Source organism: Phalaenopsis equestris, unplaced genomic scaffold (assembly GCF_001263595.1).
Source record: "Phalaenopsis equestris unplaced genomic scaffold, ASM126359v1 Scaffold000002, whole genome shotgun sequence".
NCBI classification, from domain to species: domain Eukaryota; kingdom Viridiplantae; phylum Streptophyta; class Magnoliopsida; order Asparagales; family Orchidaceae; genus Phalaenopsis; species Phalaenopsis equestris.
This window is the reverse complement of record NW_018164444.1, coordinates 2,769,166-2,793,199: the sequence shown is the minus strand read 5'-3', so window position 1 is coordinate 2,793,199 and position 24,034 is coordinate 2,769,166. Positions and strand designations below refer to the sequence as shown.

General features: G+C 32.3%; 1 protein-coding gene across 1 annotated transcript; it reads left to right on the top strand.

Moving 5' to 3' along the window:
* The first annotated feature begins 256 nt into the window (after positions 1-256).
* On the top strand, positions 257-23,709 carry LOC110033156 (thioredoxin-like 3-3). Its single transcript, XM_020737051.1, has 4 exons — positions 257-348; positions 14,397-14,552; positions 14,648-14,673; positions 23,234-23,709. The coding sequence occupies exons 2-4, from the start codon at positions 14,424-14,426 to the stop codon at positions 23,451-23,453; spliced, it is 375 nt and encodes a 124-aa protein (XP_020592710.1). The 5' UTR covers positions 257-348; positions 14,397-14,423; the 3' UTR covers positions 23,454-23,709.
* The last annotated feature ends 325 nt before the right edge of the window (positions 23,710-24,034 follow it).

Below are 24,034 nucleotides of genomic sequence, written 5' to 3'. Positions count from 1 at the left end.
GCGGGCGTTCGTGAGGTCCCTCCAGAAGTTGGAGCGCTCAGATTTATATAAGAAGTTCGACCGATACCATCCGAATGCGTGGAAGGCCTCTGACGTTCAATCATGTATTTATTTATTTCATAAAAATAAACAAAAACAAAAATTTATTTACATAGCATCCAATAATTATGTATTTATTTATTTTATACTTAAATTTTAATTTTTATATCTTAAGCACCCTGTTCTATGTAAAGGATGAATTAAGATATTTTCATATTTTCATATTTTCATACATATAAAAAATTTAAGTGATGAGTGTTCTGCCAAGGGGAGATCACCGGAGAGCGCTAGAGGCGTCGGAGCAAGGAGGTAATCATGCCCTGGGCCGTCTCTCTTCTTTCTCCTACTTTATTTCTGCTCTCTGGAATGTGGCCTTCATTTCCGGCAAAAGGGTTACAAATTGTGGGTTTATCCTCTTTTGATTATTTCCTCCATTGCTCAGGTGCGTGGATGGGAAAATCATGGCTTAATAGAAGGAGTAAATTTATATTTTGATTCCAACGCATATTTAAAATTTCAATTTTTCTTGGTCTAGATATGTGTAGGGGTTGCTAAATGTGATCGAAGTTTTTCTTGGATGAGATTTTCTCTCTGCAAGGGAAGGAAGACGCAAGTGCAAATTTAAGCTGTTCCGCAAATTGTGTTTGAAGTGAGAAGCGCACTACCACTACAGCATTTGTTAGTTAACAAACTATTGTAGGTTATGTTTGGTGCTTAACCTCAAATGGTTAATTTTAGGTAATTTTTAATAATTAGGCTATGGATCTGTATAATGTGTAGCGGGAGCTAAATTAGAATGATTTTTCCTGCTATTTTTTGCGTGAGATTGAGTTGGCGTGCATAAGTATGATTGCATTTAAAGTATTGTGGAAGGTAGTCCTAATTAATTAGTGTGATGTAGGTTATGGAGAGGAAAAGTGAAAACCAATAGGAAATAGTATGAAGCAAATGAAAAGATACCAGTTTAAGAATCATTGAGCTATTAATGTGGAATGTTCAAGCTATCAAGTTGCAAAACCCTTGAGCAAAAAAAAAAAAAAAAAAAAAAAAACCATTTAAAAAAAAAAAAAAATCCATTTCATTGAATTCACCAAAATAAAATTTTTTCAATGAATAAGTGATTATTTATAAAAATATCTTTTTTAGTCGAAGTACTAACTATTCCAAGGTCAATTTTGGGATAATATTCATGCAAAAAAAGAGAAATATAAAGAAGGGTTAATTCCTAGTAAAATTTAAGTTAAATACTTAAATAAAACCTATGATAAGAAATATAAAGAAGGGTTAATTCCTAGTAAAATTTAAGTTAAATACTTAAATAAAACCTATTTTATCATTTTCAATGGACGAAAAACTACGGCAACTTTTGGGGTCAAGAAAATGTATTCTTTGAGAGTAAGAGTGGTGAAATCTTTCAGGAATGCTGAAGGTTGATGCCAAAGGAGTAGACACAATCTACAAAAGGTGCATGCAAAAAGAGCGTCTCTATCTTGTTAGAATATTTATGCTCACTGAAAGTGCAGCTTGTAGAACCATTACAAATGATCCTTAAAATCAATCAAACTCTATTATTGATGTTTTGTCTTAGGTGGGAGATTAGGAGCAGATCTTCAATGAAATCTTTACAATCTCAAAGGTCTCCTTGTCTCTATATTTCTTTCTCCATCTTTTTTTTTTTAAATTTTAAATTTTTGAAGCTTACAGCGAGCAGAAACTAATTTTTTGATTTTTTTTTTTTCTAGTTGCAACATGCTTAGGCATAAATTGGAGAAACACAATTGAATGAGATTGATTAAAATTGGATTTTGGATTTTATAATTAGTTTAGTGGAGGAATTTTATGAAATACTTTGGGATTTAAATGGAATCTTAAATTCAAAATTAAATTCCTGATTTTAAATGGTTTGCTTAGATATTTTAGGAGCTGTTAAGAGAATTTAGGAGATGAGGGGTAGATGAGATTGGAGATTGGTGGAGAGAAAAAAAAAAAAAAGAAAAAAAAAGAAAAGAAAAAAAAGGAGTTTTTTTTATTCCTTTTCATAGGAGAGATAAACAAGTTTTGAGGGCGGGTGTCATAGAAATTTCTACACGACAACGACAATAACACCAATGCGTTTTTCCCACATGAATCCTTGTTCTCCAGTGTGTCCTATTGAGTGTCGTATATTCATTTAATTTTAATAGATTAAGATCATTTTTTATGCAACATGTCTAAGACTTTTTAGTTTCACCTCTACCTTACTTACCAAAAGTCAAATCTAAAACATCTACTCTCTTAACAAGATCATCAGATGGTCGACATTTACTGTGACCAAACCATCCAAGACCATCCAAGACAACTCTCTCTAATCAACTCTCTCTAATCTTGCTTGCCACTGGAGCAACACCAACTCTTTCAAGAATATATTCATTTCGCATTTTGTATCTAAGTGTAAAGCCACTCATCCACCTACGCATTCTCATCGCAGCAACACTCAACTTAGTTTTGTACTCCTTTTTTATAGGCCAACGTTCTGCACCATAAAGCATCGCAGGTCTCACAGCTATCTTATAAAATTTTCCTTTAAGTCTAAGCTGTACTTTTCTATCACACAGTAGGCTTGATGCATTTCTCCTTTTCAACCATCCAACTTGAATCCTACTAATAAGATCCCATCTATATCACTATCACTTTGAACAATAGCTCGAGATATCTAAAGCATTCACTTCTTTTAATGAATTTCACCCATTTGCTTTTTTATTAGATGGAAGAGGTGTTTTTGGAGAGAGAAAGATAGGAGGGTAAGAAACTGTAGGATATTGTTGTACCTTCAAGTTATCGTTTTCAAGTGAAAATAAAAAAAGTAACGAAAACTTGAACAAAATTTTAAAATTTTTCTCTAATACAAATTTGAAGCAAGATGCACATTATAATGGTAGAACAAATAAAAATTCATCAGTAAACAAATAGGAGAAGGGAAAAGAATTATCTAAACAGACCTTCATAATTGTTATCATTTCCTTGAAGATCTATGATTGTTTTCTTATAGGAAGGCATTACTTCAAGAATGGAGTTTGATGTAGCATTTGAAATTACTACAAATTCTCTAACAGGATGTAGATATTGCACACCTTCAAGAAATTGTAAGCACCTTTCAGGGAATGTTTCCTTACTCCTTTAGCTTTTTAGAGAGATTCCAACACTCATCCTACGAAGAAGAGTTCTTTTTGTCTTGATGGTATTATTGTAGTCTATCATTTTATTATGTTGATTTAAATAGATAGGGTTTTATTCATGCACTTGATTTCAATTATAATTAATGGCTAGTTATATTTAGTTTTCTTATTTTATGAAGATTATCTTTTAATTGACCTTTGGTGGTAGATTGTATTTTTGTATCTCTGATTTTCTTTTAATAACCCCATAATCGTTGTAAAAAATAATTTTATAATGATTTTTTCTACTCCTTCAGTCTTTTAAAGAATCCACCACTCTTACTTTTGGAAGGAGAGTTTTTCTCACCTCAGTGGAATTAATGCCGTGATGCAGGATGCATTTAGTTTAGTAATTCATAATTTTATATTTATGGATGTATACTGTACCGATGAGTCTATGTATGAGAATTTTATGTATGCTGAGATATTTTAGTTTTATTTTTATGTATATGAATCTTTATATATTTTATTGGACTACTGTGTCAAGATGTTATATTTTGAGTCTATATGTGCTAGGCCTTTTCTCATAGTCTAGCCCATGAAGAAATTTTATGTTATTAGGATGGGTGATATATATGATAATGATGACGGATATGCTAATTATTATAGTCTTGATGATGATGGTAGCTATATTAATGATGGTTGATATGATATAGTAAGCATGAAAGTAATGGTAGTAGTTAAAAGTTTGGTGGTGGGTTTGTACTTAGTGTCAGGTTTGTGTTTTTTTCCTTGTTCATTTCATTTCATAAATTAGAGAATCTTTCATAATATTAAGCACTTGATTATTGAACATGGCAAAGGACTGGTCATGGAAGTAACCTTCATTATCATCGGTTGCATTAATGGTTTATGTAGTTTTCCCTATCAGAATTTTGTTTCCCCTTGTTATATATATTTTTTATTTTCTTCTAAAAGTTATCTTGTAATTAGCTTTGGTTTGGGGTAGTTTGAAAGCTTAAGGGCTGTTCGGGATCATTTTGTTTTTGTTTTTATATATTATCTTTATTTTTATTTTATTTATGCTTTGATTTGCATTAAAATATGTTTTATTGTGGTACTTGTTTTTTAAAAACACTCAAAGCAAATTAAGTTTTGAGTGTTTAGAAAATAAAATTATTTGATTAAAAAAATAAGAATATGTAAAAATTGTACAGACCAAATATGTTTTCAAACATAAAATAGAAAAATTACATTAAATAGAAGTGATGCCAGACGAGCTCTTAGATATTAGAATCTGTATAAATTAGTAAATAACCCCATATTCATTGAAAAAAAAAAAAACTACATTATGATTAATTTACTGATTTACTGAAAATTTCCTGTAGTCTTTGTTTTAGCTTCTTCCTTTTCATGGATTGAGGATTAAAAACTTGAGGCCTTTATTTTGCCATCTTTCCATTTATTTTTTACTTTTTTAATGTTCTGGATAGATTTTTCCATGTTTGCAATATTGTTTAACATGCGTATTTGAACCTTACTATTACCACACCTGATGTTAAGGCCGAGTTTTTATATTGTTGCATGCTTTAACAAGGAATCTAGCATTTGTTGATGAGCATGTCAGAAACATACGTTCACACTAGTGAAAATTATTTTTCTATGCTCATATTTTTGGTACGATTATGTTATAAATATGGGTCATTACTAAAGTTGAAGAGCTCATGCTGTAATTGATGGATTTTTAGAGCTGAAAATGCTATTGGCTTTTTTAATGAGGATGCAAAAACAAGAAGAATATCTTTAACCAAAAGCAAGAGAGTGGGAGGGCATGAGAGAATCTTGCTTTAAATATCTTCGCATTCAGATCATTTATCAAAATTCTCTTACAAGCATCATCTATTTAAAAAGATTATTTTACATCTAAAAAAGGTTAAATAAAAGGAGAAACATTCTAAGCAATCAATACAAATAATGTTGAATCTTTCATAAAATATATTTCTTATGAAGTAGCTTTCTTAATGAAGTTACTCTTGATTGCACATTTATTACATGATAAATTTAGATGATGCAGATGATGTTACTCTGGGTAAGGCAAATGATTAAATGTTGGGTAGCTGGTAATGTATCAACTCCCTTATGGTGTGAAAAACTCTTCCTTGATGATATGTATGAATTGGTCCATAGAGGTTGTGGTGGGGGATCAAGCTCCTCTATCTTATACAAGTTATGGATGACAACAATCTTTATAGTCTGGCGGATGTGTAGAAGGTTGAAGCCTATTATAAAGAATATATGTAGTGAGAGATATTTGAACATCTGATTTATAATATAGGGGCTTTGAATCTAGACATCACCTTATACAATTCAAGTGTAACTGATATTAATGTGTTTATGGGTTCATGATAGTATGACTATTGCAATACCAATGGTACAAAGTCAACCCATAACACTGAGCGTGGAGTAAGCAAAATGATGATGAGTCCCTTGATTCGGGGGCATTTTATAACTCAACCATAAGCGGAGAATACAAATGCTTTCATACATTATGACTCTATTATGATACTCAGATAATCATCTGGTGGTGAAGATGTGTAAAGACAAAACCAATTTATAATGGATTAAGCAATATTACAGGACATTTAAGAACAATCTATATGTCTATTTATAGAATTTGAGGAAAAATGATGCCTATAACTCTTGGAGCAATGTAATGATCTTTGAAAATGAATAGGAATAAGTCACAACATCAGTTGCTGGCACAGTCTATGTTTCATGCTCAAATTTATAGATGTAAGTGGGCTCACAGTATCACATTACTCACAAGCTTGGGTGTGCGTGACCGTTCACTCTTAGCATGTGGGTGAAAGTAGCAGACTGCATGGCGTGTCACGACCAGCCCCTGGGGCTTGTAATTAACCAAGACGGGAATGGATTGTTGGACAGTGAAAATGAAAAATTTTCTATATTCATTTTATATAATTAACATTTAACAATTGAAAGAGCCATTAAAAAAATTAATTAAATCAATATAATTAAATTTTACCTCATTTTTGGTTGACAGTCTATAAACATTTTCTATGTTATTGTTCATCTATTAAATTAAATAAACTAAACCTAAAAAGTTAGTTTAAAACAATAATAAGCTAAACAAAGCTAGTGAATACTCATACTAGTAAACTATATCAATTCAATAAAAAAAAGAGACAATATGTATGCTAATTAAACTGTGTAAAAATATAAAAGTATTTAATGGTTTGTACCATCTAATATTATCATTCAAGGTGATTCTAAACATTCGCTATGTTTCTTACTATATCGTTTATATATCAATATTCTTTTAATTTAAATACAACAGTCATAGAAGCACCGTACAAACTGTACTACTTAAGGTATTTCAATATCATTGTTTTTCATTTATCTGTGCGAGTAACTCATTGTTCCTCTACTAGTATCGTAAAGGGGTGATTCTATTATAGTCAAACGTGCACATGCAATCAATCAAAATAATAAATCTCATTCCTATTTTCTTTTTATATCCTTTAATAAAATGAATCATGCTTTTAAATGACATTTAAATATTATTGACATTTACTCAAATATTATCAACTAAACTTAAAGAGCCAGTAAAATATTTCTAAGCAAGTCATAGGACAAATCATACTTATGAGAAACCAACTTTTACTATAATTTAAAAATATAAGGACTCACCTTACTTTCAAACGATTTTTGTAACCACTTAATCCTTGATGTCCTTTATTTAGTGTCTAAAAAGGCAAAATATAATATTTTATCACTTCATTTTTGCAATTACTCAAAAGTCCAATTTTTACTATAATTTAAAAGTATAAGGACTTACCTTACTTTCAAACAATTTTTGTAGCCACTTAATCCTTGATGTCCTTTATTTAGTGTCTAAAACGGCCAAATATATTATTTTATCACTTCATTATTGCAATTACTCAAAAGTCTGAAGTATTTCCCAATTACACCTTATTTATATATTAATATATATTCTAAATTAAAAGACATATGTATAACTTACCTCAATTAAATTTGTTTGTTTACTCCTTCCTCGATTACCTCCCCCGATTAAATTTTCAAATTATAATTTAATTAAAAATATTATTAATATTTTAATAGATAAACATATATATTAAATTCATAAGTAACATGCTAAAACTTTTAACCCACATTAACATTTTTTTACTGTCGCCACTCTCTTCTCGATCCAAAATTTAAAATTTATATAACTTGAAACCTTACTATTAACACACAATAATTAAATGTATATGTATAAATTCATAAATTAATATTATAAAAACCTTACCTTAAAAGCACTAGTTGGTTTTCCCTTCTCGCACGCTGTTTCCCCCTCGTCAAATATTTACGTACAGAGTACAAACACAGTTCTGCGTGCGTATAGAGGTTATTCGAGAGGTATTGGAGGGTTATGTCGGTGTTATTATGGTTAAAACCCCAATAACCCGACAAAACTTCCGAATAACAACAAAACATATGAACACGGAACCACGAAATGTTTTGGTAGGCTTTTGGAGGGTTACTGAGAGGTTATTTGCAGTTAATACTCCAATAACCTCTCAATAACCCCCAATAATTGAGTAATTGGAAGGTTATTTGGGGAAGTACAGACGCAGAGTAATTGGAAGGTTATTTGGGGGAGTACAGACGCAAAATTGCCTACATACTCTGTACTTAAATAGCGCTCCTCTCCCTCCCCTCTTCTCTGATCGGAAGCTTATTCTGCCCTCCTTTTCTTCTTTGTGTAGAACAAACTGTGTGAAACTCTTTCTTGTCGATAGCTACGTCGCACACACACGCGGCTTTCTTCCTCCTGCACCGGAGCCGCTCCTTTTCTTATTCCTTGGCATGAACATGCAAGTTTTGGCGGAACCTCTCTTCTTCTTTCGCATGCTCACAGCCCTTCTCCTTCTATTCGATCACTCAGGAGGATCCTTTCTCCCTCTCAACTCTTCTTCCCCTTCCTTCAACTAAGGCATGCACGATACTCCTTCCTCTCCTCATTCACTCGCGCAGATGAAAGGAAACAAAACATCAAGGTGAACATTCAAAACCTTTGCCTAGCTCGCTCGACTTCACTTCTTCTTCCTCTTCTTCTCTTCTTCTCTTCTCATTCTACTTCTCCTACTCCCTTATCATCGGCTCGCTTTCTCTTCCTCTTTTCCATTGTCTCTCACTCTCTGCATTCACTCGCTTCTCTAATGGTTCAAACATGAGAGAAAGACCAAGTCCTCTGTTTTACTCCCTAGCTATCGACGCATCTGATCGAAGGAACATATGTCGAAACAGTTATTTATTTTTATTATTATTTTATTTGTCAATATTATTAATAATAATATTATTTTTTTTAACTGGTTAAGGGCTTTTAAGGCTAGTTTGATGTGGAGTTTATGGAATTAAATAGAAAAGTGGGTTGGTGGGTAGTTTGTGAGAGTGTTGTATGCTGTAACCCAACATAATGATTATGTAGTTGAAGATGGGATGGACAATTATGTATACAATTATTGTATGATTTGTAATGTCGACATTATTATACAACATAACATAATGTGGGTTTCATGATGCGTGTTTTGCAAAATTAATATCAGTGATAAAAATATGAATAATGTGCGTGATTATTTGTATCATAATCATGTAACTTATTAAAAGTAAGTGAGACCATAGGTATCATGAGAGGATTTGGGATATCTATTTGGGCATATGTTTCATACTCAAAATAACCCCATACATCATATTGAGAGTACCTAGTTCAATAGGATTCTATTGTAGAGTGGGGAATCATTGATGAGATGGCATATTTTAAGGTTGCTTATAAGGACCCAAGTGATCATTATTCCAGTCAATAATGATGAGATGTCATAGTTCAAGGTAGTTATCATTGAATGATTAGATGTGCCTAGAGAACCTGAAAATATAAGGATGATGATTTTTTTCTTCTTTAATGTGATATGTATTCTTCCTTGAAATTTTTGGAGATATCCGATGATGTGTAGTCAAGATTGCAAGTAATCAAAGCTAGTCGAGGACATTGACATTGAAAGCAGATGAACAAGCAATTTTTATTTTTCCTTGATGTGGTTGGCCAAGGAGGCCGAGGAGGCCAAGGGCGAGTTGAATCGTTCAAGTAGGGGTGGCTTCTCTTTTGCTCTCTATTTTTGTAGGAACCTTTATTTTAGAGAGTGTAATGAAAAAAATAAAAGAAAAGTAAAACAATTTAGCAAATTAGGCAAGTTTTTATATGAAAGATATTTCTGGTCGATTTATTTTGCAAATGTGGAAGGAGATCCGAGCAATAAAAGCAAAGATTTTGTAAACAACTTCATGGGCATTTTAAACTTATGAAGATATCATGATTTTTATTTTGTAAATTCATTGAGAAACCAAATCTTTTCAAATTAGTGTTTCAACAAGAAGGTATTGGTTTTAGCAGTTGGATGGGTGGCTATATGTATATATATTTATAGGTGTATTTGGTTGGAGTGACAGTGTATTGGTTATTTTTTTTGTGGTGTTGGATTTTGTGGGCCAAAAAGCTTGAAAAGTCTTTTTATTTTGAAAGGCTTGATTTGGGCATGGTGATGATGGAGATACTTCATTTGGGAAGGCTTTTTTTTTTTTGGTAAAAGAGCATTAGCCTCTCATTTTATTCCACAAGAAAAAAATACAAAATCGAGAAGGAGGTCCATACTCACACACCCTACAAACACCATAAAATAAAAGAAAAATAGGACCTCTTTTCAAAAAAAAGAAAAAAATACAACTCACACGCCCAAACAACACACGAAGGACACAAAATAAACAAAACAGCAGAACCTACAAAACTAAGGTAAAAAATAACCAAAGAAGAATTAAGAAACATCTAATAAGGCAAAATGAATCAAAACAACAGGAATATTTTTGGAAATCATAGCTGAATGCAGATTTAATCCAAGCTTAGCTGCTCAATGAGCTACCATGTTTTCTTCTCTCTTAGTATGAGTCCATTTGATATGTAAGTTCTTGGACAAATCAACAATTTGTTTCATCTGCAGGTTAACACTTCAATGATGCTCATTCTGAAATCTGCAATACTTCCATAAGATTAAGGAGTCAGTTTCAAAAATAATAAATTTCCATCCAAGTTTCTGCGCCACTTGAAAACCGAAAACCATGGCATCAGCCTCTGCAACCAGAGAAGAAACATGAACAACTCTAATCAAGAACCAACATAGAATTGATCCCATAGAGTCTCTACACACACCTCCAACACTAGCACTATTCGACTTCCAGCAACCATCAATATTAATTTTAATATAAGGTGCACAAGGTTTACACCAATGTATCAAATGAACTTTTTTATTAGATAAGAACACATGTATAGACAATTTCTGCATAATAATAGACATTCTGCCAGTAAGCTTCATATTAGGAGCCAAAAATTTGATTCCTTTCATCAAGAAAGTTATAATCTTACTAGCTATATAAAAAATATTAGCCTCTCCTTTATTATATTTAACATCATTTCTAGTAAGCCAAACAAACCGCTGTATAAACCGTTGTATAACAGCTGGAATAGCAGCAAAAAAACCATGGCCTTTATTCCTCCAAGCATTAAAAATATTAGAAATGCTAGCATACTGAGATAAAAGATTAAGTAAATTTAATTTTGAAATAACCTGATTCCAGATCTCCACAGCAAACTTACAGCTTGAAAAGAGATGAAGACTAGATTCTTCATGGCTCCTACAAAGGATACAACAAGAAGGGAGCCGTAACCCCTTTAATTTAAGTAAATCATCAGTCAGTAAGAAATTATGCATAACTCTCCAAACAAACAAAGAGATGGAAGGTTTGACCCATGGATTCCAAATCCATCGAAGATCCAAACCCTGAAAGTCCTGATAAGAGTTAGCAAAGTTTTTAGAAACATAATCTCCCAACATTCCTTTAATCTTAAGTAAATCCGTTTTGTCATTATTAATAGGAAATGAAGCAATGAAATATGCATCATCAGAATGAACCATTTGTTTAAGATCACTTAAACACCAACGATTCTCATTCCAAAGATCCTTAACTTTAACATCAAGAGCCGCAGGACCTCCATAAAAGTCAACTAAAGCACCCTTCCCCATCCAATCGTCATACCAAAAAGAGCAATCCCCACTACCAATTTCCCAACAAATAAGATCTTCTGTAATACTGGCTACCTTAAGAATTTCACGCTAAATAAAAGAATCCTTCTTATTATAAGTAATAGACAGAGGATGTCTATTAAAGCTATATTTAGCATGCATTAAAGTAGCCCCAAGAGAACATTTCTTTCTAAAACTAAACCAAAGTTTCATATAATTAATCTTAATAGAATCAATTAAACTACGAAAACCAAGTCCTCCCTTCTCTATAGGCTTACTAAGTTTCTTCCAGCTAGTCTTAGAATCACCTTTACCTTCCCAAAGGAACTTATTAAAAAATTTTTCAATCTTTTTAATAATACCCCGAGTAATATCCATAATTTGCAAAGAGTAGTGGAAGAGAAGTTAGAATACTTTTGAGAAGAGTGATACGACCACCAAAAGAAAGAAATTTGTTTTCGCAAGATAAAATTCTTTTTCTGATTTTATCAACAAGATGTAAACAAAGGCTGCTATGCTTTCTACCTTTATTTAAAGTGAAACCTAAATAATTCAGAGACAGCGTAGCTTTATTGCAACCAGTATAATCCATAATTCAATACTTTTTAGCAACAGTGACTCTCTTAGAACAATAAAAGAAACATTTAGTGGTATTGAAATTCAAACCGAAGACATACTGAAAATTTATAAGTTAAGCCCAAACTTAATGGGGAATTTATGGGCATTAGTAAAAATCATAAGATCATCCACAAAACTTAAATGGGAAATACATACAACCTTTATGAATATAATTCACACTAGGATAGGTCGTAAACAATAAACAAAGCATTTACGTAAACAAAGCATTTAAACATCTCGATAAATAATCAAAGACAATAATAAAAAGATAAGGGGAAATGGGATCTCCCTGCTTAATGTCTTTATAAGCTTTGAAAAAATCATATTTGTTCCCATTAATAATAAGAGAATAATAGTTGTTGCTAAGAATACGATAAATAAGATTACAAAAAGTATCATTAAAGCCATTAGCATGGAGAATATTAATAATAAAATCCCAAAGTATAATGTCAAAAGCTTTCTTAATATCCATTTTGAAAATAATATTCCCTCCTCTACACTCCTTATCAATATCCATAAGGTGTTTTGAACAATAAGAGCATTATTACTTATTTGTTTGTCTTTCAAAAAAGCAGATTGATTCAGACAGATAATTTTATTAAGAATGGGCTGCAATCTCTTAACAATAAGTTTGGATATAATCTTAGATAAAACAATATTCAGGCTTATGGGTCTAAAGGCATCCCAAGTTATAGCATCATCAACTTTAGGGATCAAGACACTATTAGAGAATTTAAAGTACTTAGGTAAATCATGCCCTCTGAAAAAATCTTGAATGACCACAACAACATCAGCCCGAACCATCATGGCCAGCAGCTTTGCCAACCTCCATCTGATCAATGATATCTTTAATCTCTGCATTACTAGGAATACAAGTAAAGAATTATCAATCAAAGTAACATCATTATACAGAGAATTATTCAGCTGAGTCAAAGAATCCTCATTAGTACTAAAGGCAGTGGAAAAAAAATTGAACATCATTTTGAGCAATATCATTGAGATTATTGAGCACCATACCATCAGTGCTAATAATTTTAGATATCATAATATTTTTTTTTTAATTTTTAATGCAAGCATGATAATAAGCAATATTCCTATCTCCATCCAAAAAATGGGCCTTGGCGGCTTTCTGGACATAAAAATTTTGCTCCATAGTGATAACCTCATTTAATTGATGCTGCCCCTGATGTAAAACATCCCATTCAACAATATTGTTAGCAAAATCAAATTCAAGAGTTTTAACCTTATCTTCTAGATTCTCAATTTTGCGGTGCATATTTCTAAAGACCTCCCAATTCCATTTTCTAAGTGCTTTAGCAAAATTCTTTTGTAGGCACCAAAGTCTATATCTCGAAGACCCAATAATAGTAGTTTTCCAATTATCTTAAAGGAACTGAGTATAGCTGTCATGATGGGTCCACATATTATAGAATTTAAAATTATATTGCTTCATATTGGAAATTTCATTTGGGAAGGCATGGTTGTATTAGAAGTCCTATAGATAGAAAAGAAAAATTTAGACCAAAGATAGTGAATGGCGGGCCACACCTTGAAGAGGGGTTGGAGACAAGATTCCTTGCAAATATCTTTATATTCATATCATTAATTGAAAATTTCTTACAAGCTTCCAATATTTATAAAGAGTATTTAACATCTATGGCTATAATAAGAAAGGAAAGATGTTTAAGCCAATCATCAGAAATTATTATTCCTTTTTTAAAAAATAAGTATTTTGCAAAGAAATTTCTATTAATATGATCACTCCCGACTATACATGTATTATATACTAAATCTGAAGAAGATATATGTTGAAAGATCCAAATTATACAAGTGATAATATGTTCAATTAAGGCATCTTAGCTACGCATACCTATGGATTGTCATCACAACATTTTATGCAGAGTGATCATTGGAGTATTATTTTGGCATTCTTGATTGCTTGATTATTGTTTAGGCTTTTTGTTGTTATCATCATTGATGCATACATCTCAGAGTAACATGACTTGTTATTGCTTCATGAATGCTATTTTGCTGCTCTGACTTAAGAATAAGAACACCATTAGAATATTTCAATGAAGTATTAAGCATACGGATCTCATCTATGTTTGTTTACTTACATTCTTTTGTTTGACATTAGTTACAAAGTTCTCACTTATTTTTATGTTGTTTTTTAGACAGGTTGTTTACGTGTAATTAGTTAGGATAGAGTCATAAGTCAAATATTAGTAGTGGTAAGAAAAATTGATATGGCATGGCCGTGGAACCTTTGAGATTTAGATCCCCACTTTGATCAGTGATTCTAGGAATCCTACTTTAATCTAGTTTTGTTGGCTATAATTGCATTGATGTATATGAATTTAGCTTCTCTTATATAGGATTATGGTGGAGTGTTATATTTTGTGGAATTTTCATATATTGGAAAAAGTTATCCATCTCACTGCTATGCTATCAGAATTATTCCTAGCTGGTTGGGCGGGATATGGCAGAGGTTGAGAAGCAGAGAAGTTTAGAGGGGTTGGGATTAGCCCTTCCACAAAAGATACATACTGCCTCGAGTGACACCCAACTCAAGGAAATCTTACAGAACATTAAAACCACCAAAACGCCGGTGAGTTCTGGGTTTTCTCCTACTTTCCTTAATGATTGGAGTGGTTATTCTTAATAATTATCTTTAAATGGCAGAATATTGAATTTGTTTTGTAGGCTGTGATAAACTATGGGGCTTCATGGTATGACCTAAATTTCACCCCCTCATTGTTTATTATTTAAAAAAAAATTGACAAATTTTAAGGTTTATTTTCTAGCGATGCAAATTAAAGTTATCTGATTTTTTTTTTTTGTAAATGAGATTTCCCTAGAACCATTTCCCCATCATGTTGCATTAATTTAAACCATTTTGCCATCATGTTGCATCACGTAAAGTTCGACTGTTGAAGAACGTAATCATTCTTCTTGTTGCAAATGGAAAAGGTTATTTAAGGAGATAATGGAGATAACGTAATCATTCTTCTTATATGAATCTCTTAATGCTAGCTACATGCAGAATTTGTCCAGAAGTTATTTGAAGCTGCGAACATATCAAATTTCTTAAACATGTGTTCCTTGTTTTTCGTCTTCCATTGAACATTTGCAGCTTGTTTTAGAAGATCAGAAGTCTCTTTTTTGATCAAGAAGATGTTGGCCATTTCAGTGAAAGAAAGAGCCACGTGAGCTTGACAAATATGCAAACCATATTAAAGTTAGGTTTCAACTATATGATGACTATTGTGATGGATGAAGTACTTTATTGATCTTAAAAAGTAAATTTCATGACTAGTTGGTACGGGAGTCGCGTTTGGGTTGATGGTTGGTATATGAACAACACCTTATAAGTTAGGTTGAACATTTAAGAGTTTGCCTAGGCAAAGCAATCCCTAAATTCATAGAATTTCACTTTTAATTACTTGATCTTATCATTAAGGAGCAGTAAACTGACATAAGGTGGCTGGTGGCTCTTTTCTATTCATAAACTGATTTCTTTTAACTTGTTAATAGTTGTTTGATTGCTGTCTTTGTATTCTTGCAGACTATTATGTTGAAAATGCCTTTGGCTACTTGATAGGTTGTTACCGTAACTAATTTCGCCCACTTCATTTTTGTTGTCTTTTGAATATATCATATAACATTTTTTTACTTGAACACGTGTTGTCACGACCCGACCCAATGCTTGAAAATAATCAAGACATGTACAAACAATCGGATGGTGAGAATTATGTTTTCTATATTCATTTTCTCTAACTAACTTTTAACAAATGAAAGGGCTACTAAAGAAATCTAATTAAAACAGTAAAATTAAATTTACTTCATTATATGTTGTCTGCGCATTCTATAAACATTTTCGCTTCTATTACTCATCTTTTAATTAAGTAATTACACTTGAAAATTTAGTTTAAAACAACAATGAACTAATCAAATGCAATGTATACTCACACTCTTAAATTACAGTAATACAAAGAAAAAAAAAACAATATGCATGTCGTTTAAGCTTTTAATAAACCAATATAAAATATTTGATAGTTTATGAATATAATCACTTTCAATATTTCATGTTATCTAATGTATTTTACTTTATCAATAACATATCTATATCATTCAATGCATGTTTGATCGTTATAAGAGCACTGTCTAAAAATTATATTATTTAAGATACTTCAATATCAATATCATTTTTTCATTTACATGGAGTACATTAGCGTTTCCTTGCTGATATCATAAAAATGTGATTTCTGTAACGCCCAAATTTCAAGGAACCAGGTGAAGTTCGACAAATTTGAAAAGTATTTCAAAATTTTCATCTCTTGTAATTCGTTCGAAATAATTTTATTAAATTCTACGCATGAAATCATTAAAATCCATTTAAAGCACCATATGTTAATTTTGAATGAATTGGGAAATGTAAAATCTGGAAGTTATTTGTTAATTTAATTTAAAATAAACCTTAGTTACCCTAATTAATATTAATGCTAATGCTCAGCTATTGTAGCTAAGTGACTTTCACTCTCTTTTATTTGCTAGTTTCGGCTGAATAGGGCAGGTGAGCTTCAAAGTCCTTCTCATCTCTCCCGATATTTCCTTTCCCTTCTCCCCCCCCCCCCCCCCCCCCTCCCTCTCGCTCGCTCGCTCTCGATTCTCCCTCTCCCTCATTGCAACGAATAGGCAACGGCTTGGTAGAGGAACTGCGACTCTTGCTACAGTGCAATGGTGAGCAGCGGATCGAGCGCCACACAGGGACGCTGAAACTTACTGTAAGGAGCTTAGGGAACAAAATTAAATGGTATGAATCTCTCTTTTTCATCATTCGAGACTTTCATTTCCTTCCCCACACTTTTGTATTGAAGTTTGCCTCGTTTTTTGTGTTTTCCTCGTAGCCATCGGAGGTGTCATCGATTTTGTGCCGGAAGTGTCTTAATTGATTTTGCGAGCTTCTAAAAATATTTTAGCACGTAATCAATAAGGAATTAATGTTCGAGGCCATAGGAAGGAGGAAAAGTGATATTTGTGATTTTGGAAAGACTAATTTATACTGAAAAGTTCATTTTAGGTATGTTTTGGCAAGTAAAGTACATTTTGGGTTAACGCATGTTATAAGCCAAATTTTATGAAATCATATATTGTCTATGAGCCCCAGGTTTTCTATACGAAGCGGCGAGCTCTAGATAAGCGCGTGGGCACTCATTATAGGGCTGCTTCGTTAAGTTAGGTGAAATAGTTTTGTGTTAATTTAAGAAAAATAATCTTCTATAGATTTTAATTTGATTTCTATTTTGACACATGCATTTAGAATTTTTTGCATATTATGAATAGATACCTATAATTGAATGTATGAATGCACATTTATTTTGCTAGTGATACATGTAATGTTATGATCAAACTATGCTACATATGACTATACTTATGATATGAATTCCCTGCAGGTATTCATCTATTATGCTTCATGCCTATGAAACATGTAATATTTTATAAATGCTTGATACAGTAATGATGATTTAAATGTTACAAGAAATGTTAGGTGTAGGCTATATACGAGTGCTAGTAAGTACAATTTGTAGGAATGTAGTAGACCCGACTCCTGAAGTTTATACAAGGACGAAACTCTAGGAACCATTGGAATTAGGCGGTGACAAAACGTTAGGGAATCGTGGGTACCAGAGTGGTTATCAATAACTGCTATATTGGGGGAAACCCAACTTTTATCGTTAGTTTATATGATCTTTAGAGCAGTGTGACGACCCATTATGAAAGGATATGGAAGTAGTTGAGCCCTATATATTAAACAAGTGACATTATTATGATGACCTCTATGAAATGACATTGCTTTGATAATAGGCTATGAACATGTTTTTAATTATACTTATGATTTCATGTTTACGATCTACATGTTACACTGCAGTCTTATTTTTATACTACTTGTACATGCTCTTTTTTATGTTTTATATTATGCTAGCATGTTACGATTTGTGTGTAGACATGTACAGTTTTCTACGAGCATGCATGTTTTTTTTTTCATATATAAAATTTTATGTTAGCCTTGATTATTTTTCTGAGCTTGTTGTTTCTCATTCTTCATTGTTGCCTTCCAGGTAGGAGCAACGAGCACTTGGGCGAGTAGCCAAACGTGTTTTTGTATAGCTTTTGCATGATATTTTTTGGAGCTTGTACGTATTTTTTGGGTTCATATTTTTATTATATTAGATTTAGCAGCTCTGTATAGTTTTCATATTTTGGATGATATGAGTTCCATGCTTCTGAGTATGTATACTTAATGCATTGTATCACGTATATTGCGGCGATCTAGTTAGATTAATTTATCACCCATTCGGTCCTGATTATACAAGTCAGGAAGAGTGCTGGTGAAAACTTATTTGACCAAATTGCCAGCCTCTGTCCTATCACGAGTGACTCTACTAGGGGTTAGTTGGGATATGACAGAAAGTGGTATCAGACATAGTTATTAGATGAGAAGAAGAATAGAAACGTGTTGGATTTAGAAGAACAATGATATAAAATATGAATTTATTCATACAAAGCGATAAGTTGATGAATCTGGGGTGGGTAACCCATACGAGTTAAGGTGTCCCACGTGCACGAAAAAATTATTATATGATAAATTGCATGTGAATAATAAATTCTGTCAATACATATAAACATGTCTGGAGAATAATAAAAAAATATGAAGGCCAATCATTTAGGCCAAGCGCAATGCATGAAGTTAGGGTTGAAACTGTTTTGGGAAGAAATGAAAATTAAAACAAAACAAATGCAGACGCCAGAACAACTAAGTTACAGGGCATTGTGCAGCTGATCTCTCAAGTAGTTGATAAAATGACTGTTATCGAAAGATCCTCCACCAGAAATGAAACTGAGGCAGATGTGAATCGACTCTTGAAGATATTTCAGTCTTTCAAGCCACCTACATTTAAGGTGTCAGTGACCCTACCATTATTGATGATTGGCTCCTGAAGTTCAGAAAAATTCTCCATGGTATATTTTTCCAGAGGACAGGAGAGTTATGCTAGCTGCATTCATCCTAGAAGGCGAAGCAGAGAGATGGTGGCATACACAACATAGAGAAAAAATTAAGATGTCACCTCTACCCCAAATTCAGTGGGATGGCTTTATTAAAGTCTTTAAAGATTTTTTTATTCCGTGTTCAACCATATTAGCATTACAAGATAAGTTCTTCAATCTAGCTCAAGAGTCCAAGATAATTATGCAATGAGGCAAAATTCACTTCTCTTTCGAGATATGCATCCCACTATGTCAGCACCGAGGAGGAAAAGTGTCACTGATTTCTGCGTGATCTCAGAGATCAGTTCAGGTTGGCATTACCTCCATTTGAAATCAACGATTCTTTTTGCTTGTTGAAAGGGCAAGGAGAATTGAAAATGAGTTGAACTTTTCCAATCAATAGTGACAACCTCAGGCAAACAACCGAAATGATTTTGGCAAAAGAGAACACTTCTAAATCAAGATAATTAAATTAGAAAGTAAACAGAAGGCAACCACAATTAGAGAAACCTGTTTGTAAAAAATTTGGGAAGAAACATTTTTGGCAGTCCTTGATCGGTTTCGAAAAATATTACACATGTGGACAACTAGGACACATGCTAATGAATTGTCCATTGGAAAAGAAGAAACACAACAGACTATAGGCAATTCAAGGATAGAGGCAACCTAGAAAACTTCTGGAAGACAATCAACCTTGGAGAACTCAGTTTTGAGAAAAGCCTTCAGCGCAAACAAAGGGTGAAACTTCAGAATGCAGAATTGAACAACCAATAAAAGCTCGAGTTTTTTGCAATTACCCCTCAAAAAACCAAATAATCTGAAGATGTAGTTACAGGTATGCTTTTAATTCAAGATTAGTCTGACACTGTTCTATTCGATTTAGGTGCATCACATTCTCTTATTTCTCATGAGTTTGTTGTTAGTATTCCTGTTGATATTATGCATTTTTCTCCTGTTTTGTGCTATGTCTTTGAGAATTAGGTTTTATGCCAATAGAAAATGCGTAGTGCATGTTTATGTTCATGATAAAAATTGCCAACGGAGTTGATTATCATACCAATTATGACCTTTGATTTTATTTTGGGGATGGATTGGTTGGTAAATTATTTTACTACAATTGAATGCTAGGAAAAACGAGCGAACCTGAAATCGCTTGGTGAAAAATGCAGTCATTTTTAATATATATAATTTTTTTTTTCTTTTGAGCTAATACTGATAAGATTGTGAATGCAACATCAAACATTTATAAGCTGTTGGAGTTAATTTGATGTATTTTAAGTGGAATCTTCTTTCATTCCATTTTGATTGATGTAATCCTTGGCGATTTCAAAGTTCTAGCATTACTATGAGTGATATATTTGGCATCACAAAAATAAAGCAATATTTGCGGAAGATATTTGTCAGCAATGATTTGGGGCATCTAAAATACTTTTTTGGCATCAAATTTGCATACAGTAAGGGATATATTTCTTTCTCAAAATATGTTGTAGATCTTATTTAAAAAGTTAATTTTCTTGAGTGTAAGCTTGTTGATTCTTTTTTGAAAACTTTGTATTCATTTTAAGGATGATTAAGCTTTATAAACATCTTTCTTGATACCAATTCTTTGTTGGCCCTGTCTTCTAATCATCATTTGAACTCATATATCAATTTTTATTGGTGTAGTTATAAATAAAAGTTTCTGGAAGTCATCCTATAGGAAGTTTGGGATCCATCAAAGAATCTCTATGAGATAAACATAATCACTTGAAGATTGAAGCCTTTTTTTTCATATTTATTATGTTGGATTTCTTAAAGTTTGAAATTATATTTTAATGATATTGTGTTTTTGTTGGTGAAAATCTCATTTCTTCGAAAAATAAGAAGCTAAGATCTGTAGCAATATTCAATTTTGAGGAAAAATACCAAGCCATAGCTTATTCCACCTGCGAAATGTTATGGACCCACATAAGTTCTTGTAAAAGAATTTGACTTTTCTGTTAACCAGCCTAAAATTCTGTAATTGTGATAATTAGACAAGTTTCTATAATATAAGCAATCCTAAATTAATGAAAGAACCAAATAAATTGAAATTGATCATCACTTTAAAGATGAAGCCCTGCCATCGTGATCATCTCTCCTCATATATCGAGTGAAAAATAATTGGTTGATATCATTACAAAAACTTTGTGATCTCTTTGTTTTTCTAATTTGTTTCAAATTTTTGAACAAATTCAAACTTGTTTATATATATTCTCTACCTTAAGGGTGAGTGCTATTATATATAAAAAAAAAGATTTGAAGGCTGTGTCATAAAAAAAGCTAAATTATGACACAATTTTTTATCATGTTAATTGGGGATCTTAGCGTGACAAAGGCTTGTTGTTTCTTATTGTTGTTGTTGTTAATTGGGAATTTTCACCTCATAATTTTCTTAATTTGCGGTATATCTCTATACATATAATAACAATAACAAACCATTATCCCGGTAAGTAGGGTCGGCTACATGTATCATTTTTCTCTATTGTGTCCTATTGAGTGTTATATTTTCATTTAATTCTAATAAATTAATTTTATTTTTTATACAATATGCCCAAGTCTTTCTAAGTCTACTTCAGCCTTTTTTAACATAAGTTGAATCTAAAATATCTACTCTCCAAATCGAATCATCAGATGGTTGACGTTTAATGTGACCAAACCATCTAAGACTACCTCTCTAATTATGTCTGCCACAAAAGCTGCACCAACCCTATCACGGATATATTCATTTCGCATTTTGTCTCTAAATGATATGCCACTCATCCACCTAAGCATTCTCATTCGACAACACTTAACTTAGTTTTATGCTTCTCCTTTAAGGGCCAACACTCAACGCCATAGAGCTTTGCAGGTCTCACCGTCATCTTATTACATTTTCTTTTCCGTCTAAGCTGTACTTTTCTATCACACAATAGGTTCGAAGCATTCCTCCACTTTAACCAACCAACTTGAATTCTACTAATAACATCCCCATCAATATCACCATCATTTTGAATATCAGACCTGGGATATCTAAAGCGCTTTAAAAGAGAACCAACAAATGTTTGTATAAAAAAAAAAAAAAAAAAAACCATAGTTACAACTCTATCACTAGAAGGTTTGTATATGTTACCATCATAGGTCAATCATGGTTGCGGTTTTTGTTCTACTCAAACGAAGGCCTTCAGACTTCAATATAAACATCCATAATTCAAGTTTTTTTTTAGCATTTTCTCTAGTCTTATGCACGAGAAGGATATCATCAACGAAAAACATACATCAAAGTACATCCTCTTGTAAATGTCCAATAATAACATCCATAACTAAAACAAAAAGATATGGGCTTAAAGCCGATCCTTGATCTAATCCAACTGAAATAGGAAAATATTTGGTCAATCCTCCTTTTGTTCGAACACAAGTAACAACTCCAATATACATATCTTTAATGACTTCAATATAAGTCATATCAACATCTTTTTTCTCTAGAACTCTCCAAAGGATATCTCTTGGAACCTTATCATAAGTTTTTTCTAATTCAATAAAAATCATATGTAGATGCTCCTTATTCTCTCAAAACTTCTCCATCATGCCTCTCAATGAATTTATAGCTTCCATAGTAGACCTGCTCAGCATAAATCCAAATTGATTATGATAAATCTTTGTAATACATCTTAACCTATGTTCAATTACCCTCTCCCATAATTTTAAAGGATGACATATCAACTTAATTCCTCTATAATTTGCACACTCTCGTGCATCCCCTTTATTTTTAAAAATGTGGATCAAAATGCTCTTACTCCACTTCTCAGGCATCTTTTTAGTTTTTAAAATAATATTATAGAGTTTAGTAAGCCAAGAAACTCTCAAATCTCCTATATATTTCCACACTTTAATTTGGATATCATCAGGTCCTACAGACTTTCCACCCTTGGTTTTCTTTAAAACCTCTTCAACTTCTTTTTTACTAAAGCAACGGTAAAAATGAAACATTTTATTATTATTAGCGATATTAAGATACTAAGGTCGATGGTATTTTCAGAAACTTCAATAAATAGTTTATCAAAATAATTCGCCCACCTATGTTTAATATCTTTTTTTTAAGAAAAACACTTTTTGCTTTTTCATTTTTTAGGATAAATATTTTTTTTTTAATTTTTTATTTTGGGAAGGGGTTTATAGATTCAAGTACAATTGAAGCAAGATAATGTTTTGGCTTATTTCTTTAACATTAATGATAAGTTGCAGGTGTAGAGTTTGTGGTCAAATCCTTCCTACTTTCTGCCATCTAAGCAGTAAATTCAAGAAGCTATCTTTCATCTACGCTGACATTGATGAATGCCCAGAAACCACTCAGAACATACGCTACACACCAACCTTTCATTTCTACAGAAATGGAGAGAGGGTTGATGAGATGTTTGGAACCGGCGAAGAAAGGCTGCATGACCGCCTGTGGTTACATTCATGATGACTGAAACCATATTTTGTAACCATGAACCAAATAATTAAGTATATTTTGTCTTGTACATTTTATTGCAGCTTGTATTAGGAGATTAAAATCTTGAATTGCAACAGATTTTCGTGACTATAATAACTAAGTTTGATTTGTACAGTTGGTAGAGGGATGATATTCTTGCTCAGAAGTGTTGGCTGTAATATTGTATCATATGATGCCATAAATTTTCATGATGGATCCATTTTAATGGTATTCAGCATTGGGCTGGCTTGGTTTTATGACTCATTATAACATTTGGCAAAATACCATGTTTGTTGCATTTTTCTTTTAACTTTTTGTTCTATTTTAATTTAGAATTTTGATAAAATATGTTTGATAAGTGTTTTTAATGTAGAGTTAAGTGTTGTGAGGTGAGAATGCTCAGGTGGATGAGTGCCTTTATACTTACGGGCGGTGTGAAATGAATATATTCGTGAAAGGGTTGAAGTAGCTATAGTGACAGATAAGTTTAGAGTAAATCGGCTTAAGATGGTTTGGACACATTAAACGTTGATGTTTAAGAAAGTTAGACATGGATCTAAAAAGATTCAGGC